Raw genomic sequence first — 20,782 nt, forward strand, 5'->3', positions numbered from 1 at the left:
TGAATATATTTTGTTTTATTACGGACAAAATTAATACACAGGGGTTTGCTTACTGAAAAAGGAAATGTATGATCTATGAAGTTTGTAAGAACATTTTCATGACGTGTGATTTTCTTCATTCAAAATGTAACTTGAGATAGTTTTCCTACATAAGACTTGAAAACGGCTTATTACACGAGTATTTGGCATTAGTAGTTTTCAGGACAAATTTCACTTGTTTATCATCTCGAACCAGTGACTATCACTTTATTCAGATGTTCACAGTAACCTGATTCTGGGGGCTTCTTATTATAGCGCTCTATCACTGATCCATTCCTTTCGACCAAAAAATTAATACTCAAGTATTTTTGAGTACACCTCTTTTCGTTGCCTTCTTTGGATCTACACCTAAATTGTTTTTCGACATCGTTTTGGTTTTTTTCATTGATGGCAGGTTTCCTGGCTTTGGCTTTCGACTCGAAATCCGATTCGAAATTTTAGAATCGGTTACGCGGGCATTTTGTAAAATATTCTGTTTGAAAACCGAATCAGAATTCTTCCGGTTTGGTATAGGTGGTAATTTACGAACCGAAGCTCTCTGTGAAGGTAAATCGTTTTGTTCCAGTAATGTCATTGACTCTTTTTTCGTTTTAATCATTGTTTTCAACATTGAATTCCGTTCATCTTCGATACATTCAATTTCGGATCCATTGTTAGATTGTTTTTTAGAATGTTTGAAAGCATTTATTACTCGCAAGACATTGAATGCCTTTCTGATAGTCTTTGGTTCCGCTTTTGTGGTCTCTATTTCTGGAACAGGTTGTGTACTTGATTTAGTTTGTGAAAAGTCTTCAGAGCAGATACTTTGACTCTCCTCGCTTATTTCTGTACGGGTTACTGACAATGGCCGACTAATTAAAATCTTGTCAGAATTTCTATTTCCTTTTACTCCTGATTTAATTGAGGTTTTTGGTTTGCTTAGTTTCTTTGAAGATTGCATACCCTTCGCCTGTACTGAACCGTTTGTCTTTGAAGATCTTGAAGCTAACGAGCGGGATGAAACTGCCGATCGACTTGCAGCTAGTCCTAAACAGGATATTGAATCTGATCCAGCACCATAAAGGGTAATGTTAAGGTTTCTCCTTAGTTTTAAAAAATATTCTTTATCAACCTGTTCTTGACGTTCCACTTTGATTTTATGTTGGAGTAATACATCATTTAAAATTACGTCACACATCTGACGAACCTTGCAGAATTCCATCGATTCCTTGTCTAACTGTCTTTCAAGCATTCCCATGGAACCTGGAAAGGATTTATATTTTTAGTTGACATCAATAACCAATATGTTCCAAGTAATTTTAATTTATGATGGAAAAAACTTACTATTTAAAGAGATCTTCTCCCTTTTCATTTCTCGAATTTTTGTTCTAAGTTCTGGAATGGTTGAACCATGAGTATCAAAGATCTTTAGAGCGTGTTGCTTATCTTCCTTGGCAATTTTTCTCATAGATTTTAGCTTATCTATCTCTGTTTGGAGCAGCTGATTGTACTGCTGTTGGTAATAAAATCTGAAAAAAAATATCAAGTCACTTTTACACATTTGAGAGCCTTCGGAATATTAAGCTTCTGAATGTGGATTTTGTCGATTTACTTATAAGCATTGGTGCCTTTTCTTTAGCATTATTAAATGATTGCACTGACTTTAGACAGATCTACCTAGATAAGAATAATGTAACACTAACAGACATTCATTTATGTTTTCAATCTATCGAATTATCACAATAGTGAAGTGATTCGAACAATCCTGTATTATGTAATCTGTGTTACACCAGAATATTATATCTAAATTGAAATTCTGAATGGATATTAAGGAAAAATTCACATTGAAACCTAATTTATCACCTTAATCGATATTCATTTTCCGATCTATTTGATCCGGCATGAGATCCGTCGATTTCGTCCACAATTCTTTTCCATTTTATGATTGATTTCAAGATAGTGCGTTTTAATGCATTTTCTCTGTCGACCTGTGTCTTGATCCCTTCTTCAGTATCACCACTTTCTTCGGCAAATATTGTACTCCAAGTCATAATTTCGGTTTTATGCATTTTAGGCTCAGGGTAACTACTACCAAGGCCAATCTACAGAGAACTAATAAAATATTGTAGTTCCTGCGTTAGAGAACAATCAGTGTCCGTCACAACGCCAATGCCGTGCGTCACAATGAATTTGTCTGATGGCCTATTTCAGATAATCACATAGTAAGCCTACTCTATTTCATTAACTACATTTTTGCTAAACACAATATTTTGAAATGATAAATATGCGCTGTAGCCTAGGCCTACCTCTTGTTAGACGTCAAAATTATCGCTTGCATCACTGATAAGACAAAAGATTAAAAATGTCCAAAATGTTAACCTTGCCATGAATAAAGAAATAACTCGCCATCTTTTAAACGAGTCCCAGTTCCCCCCTGCTTTAATGAAATCTATCATTGCCATAGTCAAAGGCTACTATAGTACAGTCATAGATTTAGTTTCAGAGCCTATTGTTTTAGGCAGGTGGCTTTCGCGCTGAAGATTTTAATGGAGGGAATAGAGCAATACAGGACAGCACGATTCCATTAATCGGAAATATGTCAATAAACTCGACGAGACAAACAGACTTTATCTAACTGGGGCTACTGGGCTGAACTTAGCATACACATTCAACTAGCATTACAGATTCGGGTCGAATCGTCTCAGCATACACATTCGCGGCAAATCGACCCGATATGAAATCTGAATTATTTCTAACTTAAATATTGTTAAAATAACTGTAAAAATTGTATTTCAATTTCGCAAACACCTATATGTCTAACTCTCTTACTCTCTTAGTCTTTGTACTGTGGCCCATTTAAAATATAATCTTTTTTTATGGTTCAGCTGAAAATTACCAAAGTTAAACAGCAAATTTTAAGGCTTAGCCGTCATCATAGGAACTTTTTGAAATTCATACCGTACTATCTCACACCAAATTGCTGTCTCTATTACTTCTTGTACGGAGGCCCATTGAAGACATACACTAATCGACATAATATATAGGGCCTATAAGACTATATTACTCCGAGTTTACGAGCAATTTGCGAGGCTTAGCCGTCAAAGAAACTTTTTTAAATTCATACCATACTATCTCACACTAGTCCTCATTCGAAATATCAATCATCGAGTTGCTGTCTCCCTTACTTTTTGTACTCCTCGCAAATTGCCCGTAAACGCTGAGTGATATACTTTATACTTACAAAAAGTAAGGGAGACAGCAATTTGGTGATTTGATATTTCGAATAATGACAAGTGTGAGATAGTATGGTATGAATTTCAAAAAGTAAAAGTTCCTATATATGACGGCTAAGCCTTTTAATTTGCTGTTTAACTTTAGTAAGTTTCAGCTTCCATAAAAAAAAATTATGTCTTAAATGGGCCACAGTACAAAGACTAAGAGAGTTAGACATATAGGTGTTTGCGAAATTGAAAGAATTCTTATGTGTATTTGTCATAAAAAAAATGTGAAGTTATTTTAACAATATTTAAAGAAATAATTCAGATATGATATCGGGTCGATTTGCCGCGAATGTGTATGCTGAGACGATTCGACCCGAATCTGTATGCTAGTTGAATGTGTAAACCATTAGAGTTATATAATATAACTCTATAGTGTAAACTAAGTTCAGCCCGGAAGGAATTAATTTGTTCTGTTCAAATTGATTTACCTCGCTTACTTTATGGAGAATTTATTGTTGTCTGAATATCACAAAGAGTTCTTCAATTTAGGAGGAGGTGTAGGTACATAATAATATTCATTTTTTTTTTACTTATCCTCATACTCGAAGGAAAGATTCACTTATGTCATGGAAAGTAAGAACTGTATAGTGGATTATTTAAAAAATATTGAATTCCACCATAAGAAGATTAGTGTCTGCTTTCCTGTCAGTAGAAAAGAGGTATGTAGTTCATCAACGCCAACGGTGGTGTGTCAACTATGCCACGTTTCGACCCCATCACATCAGATAGAAGAGGGTTTTTTTGAATAAACAGTAAAGACAGGTAGTACCGTACAGTGGTGTAACCTATTTTCGTGGATATAAGGTTTCAACACTGAATTTCGTCAAAGTTAAAAAAACGAAAAAAATTTTTTATGTCTTAGATGTTTCCTCAGATATTTTACAAAATAATTAAAATTGGTTTATTTCGATTTTCTTAATGAATCCTTCACTTTGACCCATATTTCATGAACAACCAATTCGGGAACGGCGGCAGAATGCATCACCTATTTTCGTGTACAATGTTTGATCTATAAATAAGTCTAGAAAAACAAATTGTATGGACACCGGGTGGTATAATTAACTTCTCTTAGTATTTATCTTTAATATCAATTCATCATAACTAGTGACAATTCCTTCAAAGAACCACGATTTAAAAAAAAATAGTGACTGACAAAATAAGATACGTAGCGTGATTTATTGCTAAAAGTCACTGAAACAACATAAGAATTTGGTCCACTTTGTGTTCCATAGAAATTTTCTGCTGACACGGAATCCTCTAGTTGATCACGTGACTTCATTCGTTGGATTATATTCTAGCAGACGACATTATAATTAAATTCGGCCGATAAAAGATTGTGACGTTTGGTAATAAGTGAAATCCGCCATTTTGTATTTGTCAAAGTATACATTAATACATTTTACCTTGCTTGAAATTACTGGATTCATTCTACTAGCTGATATTGTACACAAAACCCATGTTTATCAAAACAAACTAATGCGGAGATCGCGCAAGGTCGCTCACGTAAATTATTAATCATTTCCGAAAATCCACGAATAATAGGTTTACACGAAATTAGGTTACTTGACTGTATATTACCTAATTTCATCAAAAAAAAACCAAAAAAAAAACCAAAAAAATAACCCGGACAAATTCCTAAATAATTCTTATTCAAAATATAATTACAGTTGTTTTTTACGTTTTGCTTATGGTCTTCGACCCACATTTCATGAGTAAACAACACAACTCCAACGACTGCAAAATAGCAGGTGTTCTAATTGAGTGGAGAGTGTTCAATCTAAAAATAGGTAGGGGAAACCACAGGTACTTGTGGACAATATTGCTATTGGTGAAGCATTTGAGATTTTGTTGGTGGACTGATAAGTACTGGTATTATAAAATGTTAAGGTAAGTCACTCTGAGTTTGTTTACATGTCAAGTTGAGGTATCATGTGGTTACTGATTATCATCATCAATTTTTTTTTTATTAAAAATGACATTCACATTATATGTATGTACAGTATAGTTTGTACAATTCTGTAACTATAAGTTATGCAAAAGCGTTGATCACATGATTCAGGTCAAGGTCAAGGTGCGCGCATAGTACATGTCATTTCTACGTTTCAAAATGTCGAAAAAAACTATGAATCAGGAAAGAAAACAATGAAGAACCGGATTAAATGAGCTAAATGAATAATTATTTCCCAATAAGTGAAATTATTATCGGTAGAGAAAAGAAATAAGTCATCAGATGTACAAAATCTCAAATGCTTCACTGCTATCCTGTCCACAAGTACCCGAGGGAGAAACATGCTCGTTGGAAGCCAAGTGATGAGTATAACATAACAATTTTAGTAATTTTTTTTCTTTTAAATCAATTCATTTTAAAGGTAGGTCTATACTTACTTCGTAGGATGACCAAAAAATTGAAACTTTTAAACTTGGCCCTAATGAGTATTTGTTCATCAGTGGAGTTACCTTTTTGACATGCTTTCAATACTGTAGTTGCTTAGTTTAATGGATATAATATTGTCTTATTATAAGCTTATAGAGATTCTAATCTTGAGTCAAGGGCCATGGCACACAAGTCCATTCAATGACCAAGTTGAGACTTTAGATTTATGTCATTTCTAAGTATTTTGTGACCGAAGAAAGAGAAGTTAAAGTCAAATCTTCCAGTCTGCGTATGTATTACCTTGTCTGGCAAGCTATCTTTTCCAAGTTCTTGGCAAGTGGGTATTACATTAAGAAACAAAATGTGAACATGAATTTCATGAAGATGACATTTGTTATAATTTTTTTGGTTGACAGAAATTAGAAGACATTATTTCAAGTGGTAAAGTTGATAAAGCTTGGTTTATACCGGGTCATATTTTTGTATTGTATAATGATAAACAACAACTGTCAACGTTTGATTGTAAACCAGCTCACCTACAGGTTTGTAGTCTAATATATAATTATGTAACAATGCATGATAGAAATGTCTGTGTCTGAATGCTATGAATGTAGGATGATGTAAATGTAGTGTGGTGGAGTCAATATGTTAAAGGGGTGGTTCATCATTTTCGGGGGTTAATTGGTGTCTTGAAATACGTATTTAGTCTTCAGAAGTGCTAGAAATTCACAAATATTGCATAACTCCTTTCAAAATATCTCAAAGTAAGAATTTCGCTTTCTATATAAGAAAAGACTACTTCCATCATTTTAACATTCTAATGCAGATAATTCTGTAAAAACATGGATTTGATGCTAAAATTTCAACAGTGAGCTGTAATAATTGTTACTGATTACATTAGCTTAAAAATTTCTGTTTCTGAGACAAAAGTATGATTGGTCAAACAGATGGCAAACCTGTCCCTTTAATAGTAAATTGTATTCATATTAGTCAGACACTGATATGTTCCATGATCACACGGTGAGTAAAGTTCTTCCAAATCATGTCTTATGACCACTATAGGAAATAGTTATAACCTTGGTGTAACCAACACACAAAAAGTTGGAAACTAAGGTGTGACCCATGGATAGAGAGAAAGATGATAAGAAATAAGGATGAATGAGTGAAGAAAGGAAGGGTAGACTCAGTTGATATTTAAGATTTAAAATTGAAGTGAGTATGTGATTACAGTGATTTCACAATTTAATTTTTTTTTTTTATTTCTACAGCAATATGAAGATACAGTATTTTTAGACTTTGTGGATATTACCAGTCCTATTGTTGATATAGTTACTGCTGATATTTATCATAATGTTATATTTATAGTAAGTTAATATCTTATTGCTTCTAATGAACAGCCAAAGTAAGGTGTCTTCATGTGTGCAATGAAAAAAATTTTGAAAAAATTACCGTTTCAAACAATAAAAATGCATTTCAAACTTGTCTTTCACTAGATCCTCACTACACATCAAGTGAACCTCCAAGCATTTTGAGGTGTAGAATATAAATTTTCTGGTCACTTCCTAATTTCCTATATCTGGAGCTGCGGTGGTTCAGTGAGTTAGACACTTGCTCACTAAACAGAAGGTCCAGGGTTGAATCCCTGCATAGGTCGAAAAAAAACCTTCAATTTTTCAACCCATTTTCCCCTTGTCAGTGATGCAGGTAAGAAGGACAGACATGGAAAAAGTGTCTAGTCGTTCGGAGGGGACAATAAACCGAGGCCCCATGTGCTACAGGCTGTGCAAGATAATTTTCCCTTGAAAGTTGGAAATCGAAAAAGAGCAGGCTGCTGCTGTCCTGGCAAAATTTCCCTCATTACACCTTGCATAGTGCAGAAAAGGAGGACTTAAAAATCCATTCATTTTACTTTCTATATCTGTTTCACTCTTTAAGAGCAATTATCTTCAAAGGGCAGAAATTAATTTATGTTAGATAACTTCAGGTTTTACCAATATTTGTTAACTTTTTTGAGTGTTGTTTATATGTTAAACTTTGATTAAAATATCCTTTCCTTTCATATTTAGATTTTTAAAAATGGAACTGTACAATTATGGCAATATACAGATTCACAGACATGGACATCAATAATAGAACTGAATATATTACATACAGACCACAGTGAAATTATTAGTTTCTGTGTACATGATGATCATAGTGCCATTTATTGGTGTGAGAAACATAATACAACAGTCTCTATTTGTAAGAGGACCTTGCCCTCTGGTAAATATTTTGTAATTCTTATGAAGTAGGTCTTGTTTTGCTACATAGAGTGTCCTTATTTGACAATTGCTGGTAGTATAAAATTGTGTATAGGATCACATTCCAGCTGGTTCTTGAAAGACCTCTTAGCAGTGATGAATTACTGATTTAATTATTTCTTAACATAACCATGCTAAGAGTTTCAAAAATTCTGATTTACCTTCAGTTTGTGACAAATTTTATATATTTTCTATGTATAGATTTGGAAGAGAAGTCAATAGGAAAAGCAGAAGTAATTTTATCTAATTGTCCAGTATCTGATATTTTTAATATCAAAGATTTTCTGGCTATAGTTATCAGGTTAGATATATTATATAATGTTCTGAAAATAGTTTGACTCTATTTCATTTCCTGTCAATACTTAAAATTAAAAGTTTAGGTTGGTTTTCAGTTGAAGCTTTCTTTCATCCTGGGCTCTCCAGTATTTTCATTACTTTGTTTAGAAGATCATTTAAGCAACTGTGATCTTCATCTATTATAAGAATGACAGTCATGTTTCTTGAGCATAAGAGTGTTTGTCATTACAGTATGCCATAAAACTCTGAGCTGTTTGACGGCTGCTCAATTACATCTCACCAAATATTTGACAACAAAAGTTGAAATTTTGGGCTGTTTGATTCAAAGTAAACTGAACCACTGTTTCAGCGAATTTCTTCTCCGGTTATGTATATATTTGTATAATGTTGTACATTTAGACAGGACGTTAATCAAGTACCTATAAAGATTATATGGAGACCCAGTTCAGATCATCTGATATTATTTATAGACGGTACCAAACACAAGATTGACAGCTGCTGGACCAATCAAACTATAGATTTTAAGAAAATATTGCTAAGGTGTATTCCTGTTATATTGCAGGTAATGATTTAACATGAGTTGCTTTAAATCAAATGGCATATGGTATTATGCAGGCAAAAAGTATTCAGAAGCAAGACTGCAGGGCTTTCCTTGGTTAAAATATTTATTTTAAAAAAAAGATTATACGAAGCATATAAGCTGTAAAATGTCAGTATAATTTCCACAAGTTTTGACTGAGAAAATTCAATGCAAACACGATTGTAATGGAGAGCTAAAAAACTTGGTTTATGTGTTATTTCAGTGGAAATTACCATTTACAAAAAACATCACTATTCAGGACTCTATAACTAAAGAACTATTATCAATAGGGAATGATGGGAAATCACAAATTGTAAATGTTGACCTAGGTAGGTGAGACATAAATTCTATTTTGTACTTTCTAACTTACAAAATATCTTGTCACAACAGGATTAACATATCTAAATTTGGTGGACATTAGGAAATTTTCTTAAAATAGTTTGCAACTGTCTTGAGTCATCTTGAAAGTCAACAATAGAATTTGAGATAAACATATCACAATGTAAAATATCAATTCAACATTTACCCTGTCAAAAATACTTTGACGTTCCATCAAACGATCAGTAAATGTGCACTGCACAAGGCTTTTTGACAATTAAAATTAAAACAAACTTATTAAGAGTTTAATTTTTTTTCTCATTAGATTTATCTGTTTATATATTTAAAGGTGAAATAGGAAGAGTAAGCATGACACCATTAGATTTACCAAATGATATCAATGTAAATGAAGCAAACTGTTTTCTATCAAATGGTTTTTTAGGAGTATGTGGTAAATTTTCCGTCAAGTATGTTTGTTTTTCAAGACATATGAAAAAAAACTTTATATTTGTAGCCTTATGTTTGTATGGAATATGCAGATTTCATTTTAAATATCATATATGTGGGCCTATATTCAATGAAGTGCTTTGTAAAGTGCAATTTTTATTACAAAATTTCCTTTTATCATCATAATTATTTTGTAATATTGAAAAGATTATTTATAAATTTTATATTGCAATACCATTTCATTCAAAACTGTTAGTCCCGAAACTTGTCATCCAGAAAACTCTAAAGTGAACTTGACAGGTTGTTCTCTTTCTTTCAGGATATACAGTTTACATACTGGAAAGTTATTACAAAATATGAGATTTTTAGAACATTCTGTTATTATTGGTCCAGTAAAATGTAGTAATCAAGTTTATACAGGAGCAATACTTACTCAGTCAGATTTCTTCATTATACAGGTATTTTTAAGAATTGTCTCAAGTGTATTTTTTAAAGAAATTCTCTGTATTCTGTGAATATCATCTCTGAATCAAAATGTGGCTCAAATGAAATTGCAGTATGTATGGAAATATTTTGAATTTGGCTGATGCTGTACAAGGTACAAGTGGCCCGTGATGGGCTTTAAGTAGTTCTTTTCTTTCTTGTTGATTTATATGTGAAAAAAAATAAGTACTAGATAGTGCCTTGATACCATATTTCTAGTTTTGTCTTATTTTCATTTTATTTTTAGAAAACGACACATGTTGATCAGCTAGTTAGTGAATTATCAGATAATGTTACATTTCAAACTGATGCTTTAGAATATGCTAAATACTCTCAGGTAGGCTATAAATACTCTCAGGTAGGCTATAAATACTCTCAGGTAGGCTATAAATACTCTCAGGTAGGCTATAAATACTCTCGGTAGGCTATAATTTGACAAATATTAGTGATATTTAGTAATGATAATCTTAAGGAAACATCCGTTTGACAAATTGTACCTTGGTCCCAGAAAAGGAAATATTTAAGCTAGGCCAATCAGTAATAATGTCTTGAACTTACTGCCTAAATTTTAGTTTTCAAATGCATGTTTGTCCAGAATCATTCACATTAGAAATAAAAAAAAAATACTCATCTTTTCTTGAGACTAGAAAAGACATATATAGAAATAGAAAGAGAAATTCCAAGGTTGAGCTAATTTTAAAGGAATTGTGTTTCTAGTACTTTTGAAGATTATTTATATATTCAAGGTCCAAATCAATCCCTGCAAATGTTGCCACTGTCCATTTAAGTGATGAATAAGGTTCATATATGGTTAGATAGTTCAATATGATTTTTGTGTGAAAGAAATAATTAGTTTCCTTCTGTTTAATTAGATAAGAGAAGAAGATGAAGAGATTAGGAAGAAATTAGAAAATTTGAAAATCAAATGGTACAAAGAAAAAGATGAAACACCAAAATCACAACTAATCCAAACAATAGGTATGACTTTATCTTTCAATAGAATTACTATTTCCCTTTGAATACACCTCAAGTTATGTAAAGACAAAATCAAAATTTTTCTAATCTTGGGCAGGATTCATACCAAAATACCTAGCAGACGACAATCCAACTGGCTACAGACTGAGCTATTCCACAAGGTAGTTGACTAGGAAGTGAAGGGAGGGGAAAGGTGATATAAAAGCACTATTTATTCTCTATCTGTTGTTTAGGACCATTTATTGAAGAATTCTGGAGACTCGAAGAGTTGACTGGTAGTAAAATGGCAAAAACTGTAAGTTACAGTATAATATACTAACTCTTGATTTTCATTACTATTTGATGATGGACGAGTCAATTCATCACTCCATTACCATTACCTAAATAGTAATAGGTATGGAATGTGCCAGAGATAGAAAATAAAGCAAAGGTACACATTTTAGATAACTCTCATTAAATTAATATTACTATTGTTGAAAAGTAATCTGCTTCTTTTTCAATCACACTAACATCTAAACATTACTAGTATGATAATTGATTTGATATTTGTTATAATTTATGGTTTGTGACCATAATATAAATATTTCAAAATATACACATACTCAAACTCATACACAATCAAATCATTAATATCATTAATATCAATTATTGAAGTTAAGATTTACAACATATTTATACATTTACAGCAAATAAAGGATATAGAAACAGAAATTGAAGCTATTTTAACAGAAAACGTAAACCAACCATTGGCATGGCAACAATCAAAGTTAATGATATTATGTGAGAAATTCCCATCCAATACCTTACAGATGTTCCTTACTAAGTTAAATTTTCATCAAGGTAAGAGAACTTATGACATAATCTTGATAATTACCTGTTATATCTATGTTGTATAAATGAATGGGAAGCACCATTCCATAGTATAACTTGTTACTTTTTTTCTTACGATAAATCTCTATCATTATGTAGATATACTATAAATGTTTACTTTTGATCTTTTATTTACTTTTATTAGATGTCTTTCTTATGGCCTTTGATTGTTGTCATCCATGTAATTGTTTATTGTTTAATTGTGTATATTGTTTGTATTCTCAATGAGGGGCAGAATGGAAGATTATTATTATTATTAATGAGTTGTTTTTGCCTGTACTCAAATAATAATCCTTTCTCAACATGATACTGTGGTCGTTTTTGCTGCCATTCAGTGCTTACCTTACAAACCAATTAAGTACAAGATGCACATGACAAGTCCTCCTTTTAGTTAGTGTACCTATTTACAAAGGACAATAGCCACACAAAGCAAGTTTTCATTTGGTTCTAGTTGTAGTTCTTGGAGAATGTACTAAGGCATAATTACAAGTAGAAATCTGGCACGTAGGCTTACAATCAAATAACCATGTATATGTTATAATCAAATAGTCATCCTGGATATCTGAAAATAACTCAGATGAATGACATAGCAAAGACAATGTCGGTAAAAATCTTATAAATCATGTTGCTATTAGGATGGATGTGTTTTATTTGTATTTTTTCCACCAATCATTTTGAGAAACCAGGGTTCATGTCTAGTGTATTGTATTGATGTATGTTTCTATTAAATGGTACAAGTACAAGATATAAAGATATAAGTGGCTAGTGAAGAGAAACTATATACCTATGATGTTTTTATTTTATTTTCACAAGTATAAGGTTTCTCTCCTCTACCAACTTGACTTCAACAAAGTTTATTATGTAATTGAATGGTAACTGGTTAATGTTAAAAAATCTCAATCTTGCTTCAACCCGAAACATACAAAGCAGCTGTGTACCGCTGTTCCATTGACCATTAATTGGACATCTGTTTTTAGGCGAGAGAAACTATATACATATGATGTATTTTTTTATTTTCACAAGTATAAGGTTTCTCTCTTCTACCAACTTGACCACTACAAAAATCATTATAACAGACTGTTTTTGTGTAAACATACAAAACAGCAACAGACAAGCATTTCTCAGACTTTCTTTGGGTTATAAACAGTTGTCTGTGGGAGTCGGTTTATTTTGTGATGGTTTCTGCTCCTTTTCTTAATGTTAATAATCTTCTTAAATAATTTGTAACCAACATATTGACATGAATAATAATAGCATAATAATCTTGATCTTTATTGCGTTTGGATTGAATTATGATAAATATTTCAGATTGTGTTAATGATGTTGATATGTTAAAATGGAAGAAAGTTTTAGGATTAGATGTAACAGATCCTGGCAGTCAGAAATCCTTCATTTTTAATCAAATATGTAGATTAATATATAAATTATATCCAGAATATTTGGTAAGTCAGAATCTTTTTTGTTGTTTAAAAAAATGTCTAGCTTTCTGCCCTCCATATTGTTCATAACCAAGATGGAAGAGATGCTTTCTCCATGTCAGCCCCTCTGATTTACATCACTGAAAGGAGAAAACTTATGTCAATTACAAACACAACACCAGCCCTAGGTAATCTTGCAAGCTTCAAACTCAATGAGTCACCACAGTTTCCTCTGAATCATTCAAAGTATTGCAAATTTGTATTACTGATGTATTCTTGAACATATGTCTGTCAAATCAGTCCATATTTAAAATTTTGAACATTTTTGTTTTATTTATTTTGATTTATAGGTTAAGTTTGTAAACATGGCACAACAAGTTAGTGAGAGGAATATTGGTGTTTCAGCTTTTGTTCGAAAAAGACATTTGGTAAGCAATTAATTTCATATTCTGCAAGAGATATCTGAATATATTTAACACTGAGAAGAAATTCAATAAAAATCATAAAACTGGAACATCAAATAATCTCTTGAATAATATGAGATCTGTAGTGTACTGTACAGTATGAATTTAACATCAATAGAATAATGTTTGGTGTCATTTGACTTGAGGTTAGATGTAAAATTTTCATTCAAGGGAGAAACCAGTGAAGATATAAATATAAATTACTACTTTGAGGTATATTACTTCTGAAGTCAATTTACATAATTTCCTGCCCCAATTACCACCAGAAAATGCAGATAGTTGCCCTCTTAATCCATATTTATGTGATTTGTTTCTATAGTTACAGTATTATCAGAAGGCTTTAGACTGTCTACCTGACCCAATGACCTCTACACAACCTAAACTAGCAGTTCTATCTACATCTCAACTATTGTTAGCATCGTAAGTTTTCTCTTATATTCTTGACCATACAAACTGAACAGCAGGACATGAGATTTAAAGGGATGGATGCACCATTTTGGGATGTTGATCTGAGTCTTGAATATAAGTAAATAGTCTTCAGAAGTACTAGACATGTACAAAAATGGCATAATTCCCTAAAAAATATCTTAAGCTTGGAATTTCTTTTCCTTTTTCTATAGATGTGTTTTCTATATATGACACTTAATTCTTGACACACATGGATTAGAAGACAGTGAGCTGTGAACAATATTACAGATTGGCTTAGCTAACACAAAATTCCGTTTCTGAGACTATGGTATGGTCAGAAAAATGATTCATCTGTCAATTTATTTTTATTTGGTGAATGCCATTTGAAGTGATTTTATATTTATATTTATACAACATATATTGAGTCGGGAAGTGTTTTTGAGGCCTTTTAGCGGTGCAAATGGTATAAGTGTTGACCGTTATCATTTATTGGTACATTTACAAGAGATATGGCCTAAATGTCACAGTACTGTGACGTTACTGTAGTGTATGACATTAATTTGGTCCATTCAATGCCTAGATGACAATAGCTCCAATTTGTTACTTTTGTACAAAGCTTTAGATGAAGGACCAGTTAACCCTTGTGTATGTTTAATCTATCTTCATTGTGAATGATTTCTAATTCAAGGGGAGATAAGAATTGCTTGATTAAAGCAGTAAGATATTTATTACAACATGAAGAGTGGAATGCAGTATTTAAATTATTACAAGATAATCAGATTGAAATGAAGCAGAAATCAATGCTGTTATATTTACTGGTAACACATTTAACTCAGGTGGGTGAATACACATTATTTGACTTTGACAATGTTTGATTTACAGACATCAATATTGGAACTAATGTTACTTCCATGTTTACCAGCTGTTAAAACTCTATTCCACGTAAAGCCACTGTGGATGTTAAGATTTTGGTATGCTGTTACATGTACTGTTGACTTAATAATATCAGTCATGACAGGCAGTTTTTTATGTATTTATTAAAACCAGTTTTTGGTATTCATATTGTTGATGAAATATGGTTGTCTAGAAATTGACATTTGTTTTAGCCAATGCCGTAAACATTTTTTTTTCCTTTTCAGAAAGGGAATTTATCAGAATATAAGAAAGATCTCTCTCACCTTATTCCTAATAAGGACAGGTAAAAATATTTTTAATATATGCAGCTTCTCCAGCATTTCACCAAACTCCTATCTGTGTATATTGGATAGGATCTAGAAAGTGTTGGGAGTGATAACTCAATGAGTTGTTTATGAGTTGTTGCGGTTAAGAATTCGTTTCAGTTAGCTACATGTATGATTAATTAACTCCCTTCATGAAGCATTATTTGATTTCTTAAAAACTATTATTGCTGTTTGCATAGATTACTGTGGGAACTTGATTTCGACCTTCACAACATATAGTATAAATTTTATATAATTATTCTAATTTCAGTTGTATAAACATTAAAGACATTTTTGAAGAGTCTGAAAACACAAATCTACCAACTAAGAGTCCAGAGCAACCAGCCATATCTTCTATACAGCCTTTATTAAAGGATTTATTTCTGGAAGAACAATAATCAAAACTAATATTTCTGTGATAACTATGGCCTCGGGAATGAGACACATGTATAGAAATATGAAAATGTCATAATTAAAAAAACTTCCAAACATTGTGCAATATTTAAACCATTTCTACATTTGTTATGTTTTGTATTTAGTAAAGATAGATTTTATTTTAGTGTTATCATTCATGATTAGGTACAGCTGGGTACAGATCATTCCCAGATGTAGATCCTTTTAAATAAAGACGATTCCTAGATTGATGTAGATCCTCTTGAATAGAAATTACCCCCAGATATAGGTACTTTATACACATAATCCACAGCTAAAGATACTCCTCCCTGGAATACACATAATCCACAGCTAAAGACACTCCTCCCTGGAATACACATAATCCACAGCTAAAGATACTCCTTCTTGGAATACACATAATCCCCAGCTAAAGATACTCCTCCCTGGAATACACATAATCCCCTAGCTAAAGATACTCTTCTCTGGAATACACATAATCCCTAGCTAAAGATACTCCTCCCTGGAATACACATAATCCCTAGCTAAAGATATTCCTCCCTGGAATACACATAATCCCTAGCTAAAGATACTCCTCCCTGGAATACACATAATCCCTAGCTAAAGATACTCTTCTCTGGAATACACATAATCCCTAGCTAAAGATACTCCTCCCTGGAATACACATAATCCCTAGCTAAAGATATTCTTCTCTGGAATACACATAATCCCCAGCTAAAGATACTCCTCTCTGGAATACACATAATCCCTAGCTAAAGATATTCTTCTCTGGAATACACATAATCCCCAGCTAAAAATATTCCTCCCTGGAATACACATAATCCCTAGCTAAAGATACTCCTCCCTGGAATACACTTAATCCCTAGCTAAAGATATTCTTCTTTGGAATACACATAATCCCCAGCTAAAGATACTCCTCCCTGGAATACAAATAATCCCTAGCTAAAGATACTCCTCTCTGTAATAGACATAATCCCTAGCTACATAATCCCTAGCTAAAGATATTCTTCTCTGGAATACACATAATCCCCAGCTAAAGATACTCCTCTCTGTAATAGACATAATCCCTAGCTAAAGATATTCTTCTCTGGAATACACATAATCCCCAGCTAAAGATACTCCTCCCTGGAATACACATAATCCCTAGCTAAAGATATTCTTCTCTGGAATACACATAATCCCCAGCTAAAGATACTCCTCTCTGTAATAGACATAATCCCTAGCTAAAGATATTCTTCTCTGGAATACACATAATCCCCAGCTAAAAATATTCCTCCCTGGAATACACATAATCCCCAGCTAAAGATACTCCTCTCTGTAATAGACATAATCCCTAGCTAAAGATATTCTTCTCTGGAATACACATAATCCCCAGCTAAAAATATTCCTCCCTGGAATACACATAATCCCTAGCTAAAGATACTCCTCCCTGGAATACACTTAATCCCTAGCTAAAGATACTCTTCTCTGGAATACACATAATCCTTTGCTAAAAATACTCTTCTCTGGAATTTATCTCTGAGATAAATTCTCATTTATCTAATAAAGGCGCTCCAGTTGTCACTAATTCCTTGGGAATATCATTGACAGCAAAAGCGTTATCTCACTACAACGGGCTCAGGCTAACCAACTGATCTGTGTCTTTTCAATTTGTTTTTAATTAGACTAGCTATGTATAGGGGAATATTTCTCAGCCTATTAGGTCACAATCACCGTCTTACTCTTGTTTATTTACTCTTAAGAAGGCTCAACAATGGACTTTCATGACGTTACTAAGAGTTACCTGCCTTTATGACGTCGCGTGTGGTAACTCTATTGTGCCTTGTAAGCAACGTAGAGAAAGGATTATTTTCTTTGCTGTTACAACATAAAATCAAGTTTTTTGTCAGAATTTATCAAAAAAAATTTCGACGAAAAGTTGCATTGTTATCAGGTAACGCTTATTTTGCTTCTTCATATAAATACTTTGACTTATTTCTTTTCAACCTAAAGATGAAAAAGTGCGAAAACTGTTTAAAAGTTCCTTTTCTTGGTTTGTCCTTACATGCCTACTATGAATGATATGCCCGTATACTTTTTTTTACATCGACGTAACTGGAAATTAAAGATAAATATCATAAAATTAGCGATAAATTTAGTGAATACAAATGGATAAATTCACCGTTATTCAAGTTTTGCAACGTCAGAATCTGCTTTAGATTAGAATAAGTATTACGGAAATGAAGCACACACGTTTAAATGATATTATAATTATATTATGGCTTTAAGATAACAGAAGAACATTGCCATTCAGTGTTGTAATTTTTGTTTTAGATCAAAATGAAGAAACACGATCCAGATCGTCATAAGAGACCTGTGTTTCCTGTAGATTTTAGTGTGATGCCATGCTTGGTTGAAAGATCACATGAAAATTCTCCAGTTTCGTCATCATCTAGAGGTATAAAGAAGTATTGGTTATCTCTTGATACTTGAGATTTGTAAAATATAACTTAATAATAACATTGATTATTTCTATGTAAGAACCATACGTAGTTTCGTATGATGATAATAAGGGGAAACCATTACCAAAAAAAAAAAACAATTGAGAAAAAAGAAAAGAAAGCTGGTTCTATTGTTTTTAATCTTCAACTATTATTTCCAGAGTCACTCTCTTTAGATGACGAACCAAGATCACCAGTTAAATTGTCACCAAGAGCTTCAAATTCACCAAAACTAAATTGGTCACCATCACCACCTTCTTCACCAAAATTAAATGGTACATCAACATTTGAGGCAATACGAAAAACATTTGATGATTCTGGTTTTGAAGCATCTCCTCTACAGTCAAAAAGTAAGAACCTAGATTGAATAGATTAAAAAGGCCAACCAAGATCACCCTTTTTTCGTCATTAGAAACGGTCCAGTGACAACTTTCAGCTGGCGCTCTGGAGATTCAACTCCAACTGTCGAGAGCTGACAAATGTATTAGTAAATTAATGAAGTCTTATTATTTCTGTCTTTACAGGTAGAGTTGAACTAAAGAGGTATATCGAGAGATTAGAAGAGAAAAATAAAGATTTAGAAGAAGACAATAAAACTCTTCATAATGAAATGTCTCACAAAATAAAGTAAGTGTTTACTACTCGTGTGCTGTAATTATGGTTTTAGCAATATTGTTTGAGCACAAAAACGGTAATAACGTAAATAGAGCGTGATAGCTTTAACACAATATTATATTTTCTCCTATCATGGGCTATGTTAATGTTATATTGACCGAAGAACTAACTTGATATTATTTTTATTTCAGATTTCTATCAGATTTACAACAAAAGTATGATGAATGTATAGATACAATCGTAGAATTAAATAGTAAAATATACCAACTAGAAAATGGATGTAATGTAGATTCGTCTGGTCAAACTATGGTGTAAGTTAAAAATTTACAATAAAAAAAATAAAAAAATAATAATCTCATTTAGCCGATAAATCTGTACATTTCGAGCACAAAAACCCTTTTAGCGTATCATAGTTAGACCATGACAGCTTTAACAAATAGCAAATAAATCCAGAGCTTAATTATAAGTAATTTGAAGAAACCGATATTTCATGAATTTATTCCTTTTATCTAATTTTTTTTTTAAATTTAGATCATTACAATCATCACAAGCTAAGGATCGAGAAATAGCTGAATTAAAAATAGATATGGAAGACATAGAAAAAGACAGTCGTTTATGGAGAGTCCGCTGCAACCTCCTTGATGTCGATAACGATTTACTTAAAACTCAGATGACCGAGCTTGAACAAACCATAATAGAACTGAGAAATGGAAATGGTGATCAATCACGACCAACAAGCAACCGCTCGAAATCCAAACTTTCAAATCGCGTAAGCCCAAAGACAAAACAATGTTTACCATCAATGGAGTCCAAGAGACCAAAACGACCATCTCTCGCTAAACCAACTGATATTAATACCAGTGGTCAGACTGTACCTAAAGCAACTAAGTCTTCAACCAAAATAAAAGAAGTAAGAAGCAATACTCCCTACCTTCCTCCGATTGAATGTTTAGTTGGGTCTAAATACTACCCTAAACCGCCATCTCAAACAAACCCTAAACTTCAGCAAGCTTCTACCCGTTCTTCTACACCAATCTTCAATCCAGTTCTTCCTACAGATAGTCATTTCAAGTTACCACATCTAACATTTCCACCAAGTAAACCCAAAACCAATAAAACAAGAAAATATATTCGTTAAACGATCACAAGCTGTAATTTCCATTGAGCAGTACTAAGTTAGCTGCATTGTTCAAATAGACTCATTGTGCAGCAGTTAGTTGGATATATTTCAGACTACACTGTTCAATGGGACTGAGGGACACATGCAGTTGCCAGTTGCAGTTAGTTGGAAGTATTTCATACTGGTTTGTTCAATTAGCTACTGTGTTCAATGTTACTCATTGTGTTTCAGTTAGTTGGATGTATTTAGTAGTAATCTAGTTTTAAGAATCCACTGTACAGCCATAGAAAAGTAGTTATTTAGATGTATGTCTGACCACACTGTTTAATGGGGTTCAACAGTTAATGAGAGATCATGAGATGGTGTACTGTACGTTTCTTTTTTATAACTAAAAGTCCATCACAATGTTTCCGAATTCTTAATAACCATTGGGTTGGCCTGTACTCTAGTCTACAACCATCCATAATTTGATGGATTTTCTTTTTATCTGTTATAACTGTAAATACTTCTAATTCAGTATCATTTATTAATCGCCAGGTATCTTGTCCGGTGAGTTCCAGTGTCTTTGATGGTTGCCATGATACCAGCCTGTTTTGGCTTAGTTTCCGTTTCTCTTTTGTGTTATTTTGCATGGAGTATCTATGTCAGCATTTTGAATCTCTCATGTTTTTTTCTTATTTATATCAATTTATCATGAAATAAA

General features: G+C 32.6%; 3 protein-coding genes across 3 annotated transcripts; 2 read left to right on the forward strand and 1 right to left on the reverse strand.

The window, feature by feature from the left end:
• Positions 1–337: 337 nt before the first annotated feature.
• On the reverse strand, positions 338–2,087 carry LOTGIDRAFT_166384 (hypothetical protein; the record flags this gene model as incomplete). The annotated part of the gene is made up of 3 exons (XM_009063454.1): positions 338–1,281; positions 1,363–1,547; positions 1,882–2,087. 3 exons carry the CDS (start codon positions 2,085–2,087, stop codon positions 338–340), a joined length of 1,335 nt encoding a protein of 444 aa, XP_009061702.1.
• Positions 2,088–3,865: 1,778 nt separating this feature from the next.
• Positions 3,866–16,006, forward strand: LOTGIDRAFT_235003 (hypothetical protein; the record flags this gene model as incomplete). The annotated part of the gene is made up of 19 exons (XM_009063455.1): positions 3,866–3,958; positions 6,090–6,215; positions 6,942–7,037; positions 7,740–7,935; positions 8,175–8,274; positions 8,670–8,832; positions 9,074–9,179; positions 9,518–9,635; positions 9,935–10,073; positions 10,346–10,435; positions 10,971–11,076; positions 11,307–11,368; positions 11,760–11,913; positions 13,252–13,385; positions 13,712–13,789; positions 14,145–14,245; positions 14,922–15,069; positions 15,373–15,431; positions 15,725–16,006. 19 exons carry the CDS (start codon positions 3,866–3,868, stop codon positions 15,849–15,851), a joined length of 2,196 nt encoding a protein of 731 aa, XP_009061703.1. The 3' UTR covers positions 15,852–16,006.
• A 1,654-nt stretch (positions 16,007–17,660) lies between these two features.
• LOTGIDRAFT_235004 (hypothetical protein) lies at positions 17,661–20,097 on the forward strand (the record flags this gene model as incomplete). The annotated part of the gene is made up of 6 exons (XM_009063456.1): positions 17,661–17,797; positions 18,178–18,301; positions 18,508–18,694; positions 18,869–18,971; positions 19,151–19,270; positions 19,491–20,097. The coding sequence occupies exons 2-6, from the start codon at positions 18,269–18,271 to the stop codon at positions 20,095–20,097; spliced, it is 1,050 nt and encodes a 349-aa protein (XP_009061704.1). The 5' UTR covers positions 17,661–17,797; positions 18,178–18,268.
• Positions 20,098–20,782: the final 685 nt, after the last annotated feature.

This window comes from Lottia gigantea (assembly GCF_000327385.1).
Source record: "Lottia gigantea unplaced genomic scaffold LOTGIsca_58, whole genome shotgun sequence".
NCBI lineage: Eukaryota > Metazoa > Mollusca > Gastropoda > Lottiidae > Lottia > Lottia gigantea.